The sequence below is a fragment of the Lepidochelys olivacea genome, assembly GCF_965140295.1.
Source record: "Lepidochelys olivacea isolate rLepOli2 genome assembly, chromosome: 26".
Lineage (NCBI taxonomy): Eukaryota > Metazoa > Chordata > Testudines > Cheloniidae > Lepidochelys > Lepidochelys olivacea.
Genome location: NC_140436.1, coordinates 7,048,469 through 7,056,614, shown reverse-complemented (window position 1 = coordinate 7,056,614; position 8,146 = coordinate 7,048,469). Strand labels below are relative to the sequence as shown.

Below are 8,146 nucleotides of genomic sequence, written 5' to 3'. Positions count from 1 at the left end.
ATCAGCTGAAGATCCATCCCACTGCATTAATACAAAACTTTGCTGGGCAGTTTGAGCAAAATTTGGAGTCCCGTGGATTTTATAGGATTATAAATGATCCCACTCATCTTTTATATGTATTATGTGCAATTGATGATGATCTACAAAAAATACTCTGCTTTTCTTAGAACATTTTAATACAGAAATATTTGTAAATACATTATATATAGGTAATAAAAATAACATTTTAAAATCTCCATACACCATGTTTAAACTTGCTTATATTAAATACAGCTTTGAATACAAATAGAGCAGAAGTGATTCCAAAGTGGGAGACACAAATGTTCTCCCAATGAAGTTGAATCTAAAAAAAATGTACACCCAAAACTGACAGCTTACAAGGCAAGTAACAGAATATTATCATTTCATAGCATGGTTCTTTCTGTTACAGTGCTTGATTGACAGCCCAAAGGAAATCACAGCATAAGAGAAGGAATGGATATTTTTCACATTCTTGTTTTTGTTTCAGAGAGACAACAGTGGGCAGGTCAATACTTCTATCTACCTTTTTTTTTTTATTTTATTTTTAACTTAGCTGTTGACGATCAAAATAAGATACTGTAAGCCAGAATTTCAACTGGTGCAAACCGGCACAACTGTGCTAACCACTACGAAGCTTAGATTTACACCAGCTGAGGATATGGCTCTTTTTAAAGAGCAGGCCAAACAGGGAATGCTCAGGACCTGGCATGGATTAGAGTTACAATGCAATTCCAGATTTCATGTGGAGGCTAATTCAAGGCTATGACTTCACTTCGGTGGTTCTGCAGCCGGGAGAAGATCTCCCTTCGCGACACTTTTGTGCCCAGATAGTGTAAATCTGCCATCCTGAACCACATCCTAACCCGTTCTGAAAATGAAAGGACCATTCTGCTTTTGAATGTGACCTAGAACCAAACCTGGTTCAAACTGGAACCTCTATGAAATGTTGGGTGCTTGGGATACAAGGTTCATCTTATTTTTTTGGAACATCTTTTTTCCTTGACACATACTCCCATGTGCTTTAACCTAAATATAGTGATGCTAGTAACATCAATCATATCAATGCCCCAAGTATCAATAACAGCAGTGCCAGCAGCCCAGAACTAATGAACACCCCTCTAGTAACATACTAGTGTGCAAAGCCCCAGACACAGGAGCAGTCTTACAATAATAAATCAATGTGCCCAGCCTAGTACTCATTAGCAAACTTACAATAATACAGCAGAGTGCAAAGAGTAATCCTACAATTAAGAAAATACCAGTGTTTCTCTGCTGGAATGTGGCAGGGTGGGAAGGGGGAAGAGGAGATAATTCTGGAACTAAGTGGTGAATAAAACCATTTATTAAGGGATTTTTTTTCATTGTCCCTGGAGTTCAATTATGGCATCTGAAGTTCCATGTCAGGCTGGCAAAGCATGCTTTTCAGGAGCATTGTGATCCAAGCAGCTAGCTGGTTGACTGTAATACAGTCTCTGACCATGTCTCCAATCTTCCCAGCTCAAAATAGCTCACTGTGGGGCCTTTAAAGTGGTAGAGAATAAAGGGGTACTATAATCCCAAAGGATCTTTTCAGAACCAAAATACTTCTCAGATCTCAAGCGTTGCCAGTCAGTGCAAGAGCTAATAAACTGACGAACAGGAGGGTAATCCAGCCTCATGCTTCAATGTTAAAAGGGGACTTCCTCCAAGGGTCAGGAAGGAATTTTGTTCTACCCTTGACAGCTTTGCACATCCTTTTGAAGCATCAGGTGTTCACCACTGAAGGCAATGTTGGGCCATTGATCCAGCTACTTTGATGGTCCTTCAACTTTACATGTAGTTTGCAATTTACAGACAGAATCCAGCGCACCAGACTTTCCCAAATCTTAGACTCTAGAATCATAGGACTGGAAGGGACCTCGAGAGGTCATCTAATCCAGTCTCCTGCACTCATGGCAGGACTAAGTATTATCTAGACGGTCCCTGATGTGTTTGTCTAACTTGTTCTTAAAAATCTCCGATGATGGAAATTCCACAACCTCCCTAGGCAGTTTATTCCAGTGCTTAACCACCCTGACAGTTAGGATGTTTATTTTAATTCCAACCTAAAACATATACTGAGCTGGTTTAATAACTCACATATGGTCCCCCTCAGTTCAGTTTGCTATTCCCCTGGCTTTTCCTCTGGAAAGCCAGGAATGGCAGGCTGATGTCATTATCCAAGGACTACAACATTATTTGAAAAACACATTTTCTTTCAAAGAAATTGCCAGTCCATTTAAAAAAGAAAGTTAGTGGAACGATCATAATTTCCTTGGCAAAGGCAGGAACCACAAGGTGAATGGAGATGGAAACTGTCCCTCAGAATGTCAGGAATCTTGATCAATTCTTCTTCAGTAGCTTCATACTCTGGGTTTGACTGGTGGTTTTAAAGCCTGAGTGAAAACAAACAAATGGAACAAATCAAGTGACTGACACAAGATTTTCCACAAATTCTACTCAGCATTGCACAACGTGGTGAGATGCATTGTGGGTTTTTTCCGTACCTCCTCAGCATCAGAGAATAGCCATTGCTGCAGATTCCGGACTTGATGGGTAAATGGTCCGGCTCCTATATTCCAGCAACCCTCTTAAGAGCCAGATCTGATACCCTTACTCATTCTGAATGACACCTTACTCCGAGAATGGTCCCGCTGAATCACGTGTTGTATAAAATACTACTCAGCGTGAGTAAAGGTAATTGAAATCTGGCCCACAGTTGTTCTACATAATAATAATTTTTGTATTGCAGTAGGACATAGAGGCCCCATTATGCTCGGCATTGTACTCATATATAGCAAAAGAATTATCATTCAAAGGCACCGATTCTGCAAAGACCTGTGCACATGCTGAGACTAGTCAGACGCTTAAAGTTAAGCGCACGGGATAATTCTTTGCAGGGTCAGAGCCTAGACCACATGCGGAGTAGTGCTGCTGAGATCCTGTACTTTTATTACAGGATTAAAACCCTGCACTATAATGCAAACCGACGAAGACAATTAGAAAGTAAAAGCATTTTAAATACCAACTACTGGACTGTGCTGCTAACAGTATTGACAGCTCTGTCTCTCCAAAAATCTTGGCTCTGTACCACTCCTCCATACCTCCCCCGCAAACTAACCAGACTGGATTCCCTTTATTTGCCGTCATGTTGTTGAGCCTTTAAGGAGTCGTGTTTTTTATCTTTTCTTCACAGCCATGAGTGCTGGAAACTTACTGGTTTTGAGTTTGTTGTAACCTGACTCCAGGAGCTATTAGGGCCTTGTGGGAAAAAAACACCAAGAATCATGCAGCTCACAGTGAGATCATGAATTGGCAGCACTGTGTTAAGATTTATCTTGATCTCTATCTTGCAGTCAGTCATACTTGGAATATCCACATGTATGGTGTACTTGAGTTACCTGTGGTGGGGGTGCAGGTTTGCCCTTTGGGACTGGTGAAGGAGTGGACTTTGTCTGTGCTACCTGTGACAAAAATATAGTTGTTATACCTCCTTTTTGAAGTGAGTACAGAGCTGAGCTGCTACTGGGGTTATCTCCCATATTTACCAAGACCTTTCCAGAGACAAAAAGTAAATAAGCAAGTAGCATTGTGATCCTAAATATTTTCCCCCTACACCAGGGGTCTCAAACACGCGGCCTGCAGAGTTATTTCCTGCGGCCGCCAAGCTCCCCTCCCCTCCCAGCGCACCGCATCCCCGCTCCTCTGCCTACCTCCAGGCGTTTCCCACCACCAACCAGCTGTTTGATGCTTAGCCCTTTCCTTGAGGGAGGGGGAGGAGCGTGGAGCTGCATACTCGGGGGAGGAGGTGGAGAAGAGGCAGGGCAGGGCAGGGGCGGGGATTTGGGGAAGGGGTTGGATTAGGGGCAGGGAGGGGGCAGAGTTGGGGTGGGGACTTTGGGGAAGGGGTGGGAGGAGGCAGGGCAGGGGTGGGACCTATGGAAGGGGTGGAGGGGGCGGGGTAGGGGCAGAGGTGTGGGCTTTTGTATCTTTTTATGAAAAGGTGTCAGTGATGCGGCCCTCGGGCCAATGTACTAGTCCTCCTGTGGCCCTTGTGGTGATTTGAGTTTGAGATCCCTGCCCTACACACACAACAAATGTAAACAGACAGAAACGTAGATCCCGATTCTGGAAAGCACTTGAGCATGTGAAAACAACGAGGAGCCCGGTGGCACCTTAAAGACTAACAAATGTGTTTGGGCATAAGCTTTTGTGGGTAAAAAAACACTTCTTCAGACGCACGGAGTGAAAATCACAGATACAAGCATAAATATACTGGCACATGAAGAGAAAGTGGAGAACCAGTGATAAGGCCAATTCAGCCAGGGTGGATGTGGTCCACTCCCAATAATTGAGGAGGAGGTGTCAATACTAAGAGAGGTATATGCTTTACATATGGGATGTAAATTCATCTCTATCAGCAAAGGGTATTCAATAGGGCTACTCAGCTGCTTAAAGCCAGGCACATGCTTGAGGCAATGACTGAGGAAAGCATCTCTATTTTGGATAGCACTTAAGCACATGCTGAACTTAAACATGCACTTAGGTCCCATTTGAAGTCAATGGGACTTGCGCTTAACTTTGAACACATACTTGTGCTTTGCTGAATTGAAATCTTAATGAAAAATCCTTGCTCATGCAAGCAGTAGCATTGACTGTGGTGGGATTACTAGCAGGAGTAGAAATTGCTAGTCTGAGTAAGGACTGGAGGATCAAGCCCTCGGACAGCAAGAGTTTGAGTGGTTGTTTGCTTGGGTTTGGTTGTGTATTTTGCTTTTTAGGCAAACTTTCTGGCCTTTCTCATTTACACCAAAGGTGCTTTTATACTGCTGTGTTAGTGCGATGTGGCTTTAGTGTAAATGCAAACTAGGCCCACTGTGTTTAAAATTCTTTCCCCCTGAATTTTATTAAAAAATTATTGATGACCTACTCTCCTGGTCCTGCCCTTTCAGTACATCTGAGGCAATTTTAGTGACTACTCGACATACATAGGAACACTGCAAAAATGGGACATAATAAATAATTTTAATATATTAGGTATTTGTATCACTCACCATCCCAGTCATGGATTAGGACCCCATTGTGCTAGGTGCTTTACAAACACAGAACAACAAAAAGATGGTCCCGTCCCCAAAGAGTTACAATCTAATTAGCTTCCATCAGTTTTAACCATGAAACTGAAAACACTGGCCAGTGTCCACTGCATCATGATTATATCACGTGTAACTTGATTAGATAAGATCCATGAGAAAAGAATGGACCAGAATTATGGAAGTCTACTTACCGAATTGCCCATGACAGGAGTAAAGGCTGGTTTGGCAGTAGGAACTGGAGGTGGTGGAATGGTTGGCTTTACGATAGGCTGAAAAAGAAGAAAATAAAAAATATGTTTACGCTGAGAGATCGTGTGTGTGTGTGAGGGAGAGGCCTCTGTCCCTTATTCAGAATTGCCCCAGCCTTACAAGTCTAGAGATGAAATCCTGGCTGCATTGAAGTCGTTGGGAGTTTTGCCATTGATTTCAACGGGACCAGGATGTCACTCTTCTTCTTTAAATCCACTTATGAGGTTCTTACCATTTTTGTATTTTGGTGGATGGCTGGCCTGCCATTGGATCTCTCCTCTGGGATATTCTAGGGAGCAACAATAAGTTACAATATGTTAGTGTTGCAGGGGGAAAAAAGGCAGTTTACAGGTTTATGGCTGACAACATACTGAGCTTTCAACATTAAACAGCCGAATACAGCACAGATTGTAGTATTTGACTTCCAGGACACTACTGATAAAAACCTATCCATTTCCCCAAGCTTTTTCCAGAGGGGATGTGGTGACAAACTGAAGTTGGAGTTTTTGTCCTGGTCTTCTCTTTAATCCGTTGGAGCTGACGTATCAATTTAACTATTTGTGTTTCAATTGCTTTATAATTGATGAGCATGCACCTGAAGATGGGAGAGGCGTGTTTTTATAAATACAAAGATAAATCCAATCCAATCAGCATTCTTTAAGGTGTATGCTCTTCTTGCAGCCTTAAACATTCAAATCTATGAACTCTAATGATTGTAGTGCCGAGATTATTTTGCTCTGGCTCAGATGTCACCACTCGAGATGGGTCCGAAACGCAGAAATTTGGACTGGGGGAGGGGGGCAAGTTTCCCAAAGCTTTAGGGATTGTTTAGATCTAGAGCTTTGTTTTGGGCCAATTTCTAATCACAATAGGGCCAGTCCTGAAAGATACAAATCACCCACTGTGTGATGCTGAGCGTCCAGGAGTAGATGATGAGGGCACTCAGCATTTTGTGGAATTGGGCCCAGTGCTCAGTCTGGTTTCTTGGCCGATATTTACAAAAGCCTCATTAAAGCGGCATGGCTTTGCATATTGAATCTATCCAAAGGACTTGCCTAAAACGCAAATGGAAGTCTTTCCATTGTGTCAAGCTCTTATAGCTTATAGGTGGTCTCATAGCAAACTCATGAAGGTGCACAGAAACAAGTCCATCAAGCAGACAAACAGAAGACTGGCGTGGACATACTGTGGAATTGAATGGAAAATTGGTGTAGACCTGAGATGCTTTGCAGTTGCGCATGTAGATATTACGGATCAGTAGCCTATCAAAATATGTGATGATGATCTTCTACTCTCTGAGGCCTATTCTTCCATGATATGCACATGCAAGTCCCCTGTTAGCATTAATGGGAGTTAGACACCCATCATCGAGGAGGAAAGAGATCTCCAAAACTTATTAAAGTATATTGGAGCTGAGCAAAACTGGTAGCAATTTTTGCACAAGGTATATTTTGTTTGTTTGTTGTCAGTGACTTCACATCCATTACATTTTTCTTTCCAGCAAACTTTGAATTTACTGTCTTTGCATCAAAAGCTTAAGATTTCAGTGTTAGACTTTGAATTTTGAAAGGGTCCGTTTTCCTGTGAAAACTTTGATGCCTGGCAAACTTTTCTGCGAAATGGGCTCCGTTCTTCAGCAAAATGAGAGAAATACGAAAAGGTTGAGAGTATTTTCACCTTTTCTTGTGCACAGATCCCCTATTTCTGATTTATATCCACTGCTGCGAGCAATTAAAGGCCAGATGGGAGCTCACACTGTTGGGCAGCTATTCAATTATTTTCTGTCTGTTGCAAGTTCGTTGTTCATGACTGAGCAAAGCCCTTAGGCATATGCTTAACTTTAAGCATATGAATAGTCTCTTTGAATAAGCAGATCATTAACAGATTGGCTAAGTAGGAACTTGAGTGCTTTGCTAGACTGGGATCTATAATCCTTCGATGAGCTGGCAGTGCCCATTTTGCAAGGAATGTGTTTGTTTGGATATGAATATATTATAGATGGCGGGTTTGGGCAGCATTATTCCCCTTTCTAGCCATCTATGTTAGCCCTGAAAGAACAGAGAGGGGCCTGATCCAAAGTCCACCGTCATCAATGGAAGTCATTCCACTTTTGATGGACTTGGGATCTGGCCCCAGCTGTGGCTGACCATTACATCCCTTTGAATGCTGTGTTCAGCCTTATCAAAAATAAAATTGATTTTAAAAAAGAAAACAGTCTCCGGCTGTGCTCACAACATAGGCTTGTGGCTTGTTTGCCTGGTGTGGAGGAGTGGGAAGGAGGAATCTTGTGTTGTGGACCTGAAAACAGGAAAAGAGAAGAAACTTGATATGAGCCTTACTTTAAAATCTTTATCTTGCTTATTGATTTTGCTCGCAGCCCCTCGCTCCAGACTGACAAAGTACAGAAATTAGACTCTCTAAGCCAAATGGTCTACCCACTAGGCTGCGCTCCCACCCTACCAGAGCTGGGAACAGAACCCAGGAGTTGTGATTCCAAGCTCTTTGCTCTGATCACTAGATTAATCTTTAGACTCAGGCCCTTATTAATCATAGAATATTAGGGTTGGAAGAGACCTTAGGAGGTCATCTAGTCCAACTCCCCTGCTCAAAGCAGGACCAACACCAACTAAGTCATCCCAGCCAGGGCTTTGCCAAGCCAGGCCTAAAAAAACCTCTAAGTATGGAGATTCCACCACCTCCCTAGGTAACCCATTATTAAGTAACTGCAGGTAAGTTTTGAAATTTTAGCCACTCTATTACAGTGA

General features: G+C 42.5%; 1 protein-coding gene across 1 annotated transcript in view; it reads right to left on the bottom strand.

Moving 5' to 3' along the window:
• Positions 1–242: 242 nt before the first annotated feature.
• The window catches only part of LOC311513511 (zinc metalloproteinase-disintegrin-like NaMP), a 50,866-nt gene continuing 42,962 nt past the window's right edge, over positions 243–8,146 (bottom strand). The window contains exons 21-25 of the mRNA XM_084615400.1: positions 7,614–7,679; positions 5,614–5,670; positions 5,324–5,401; positions 3,441–3,503; positions 243–2,435 (exon numbers count right to left, since the gene is read on the bottom strand). Coding sequence (XP_084471526.1) covers positions 2,403–2,435; positions 3,441–3,503; positions 5,324–5,401; positions 5,614–5,670; positions 7,614–7,679 — 297 coding nt within the window. The 3' untranslated portion in view covers positions 243–2,402. The remainder of the gene's footprint in view (positions 2,436–3,440; positions 3,504–5,323; positions 5,402–5,613; positions 5,671–7,613; positions 7,680–8,146) is intronic.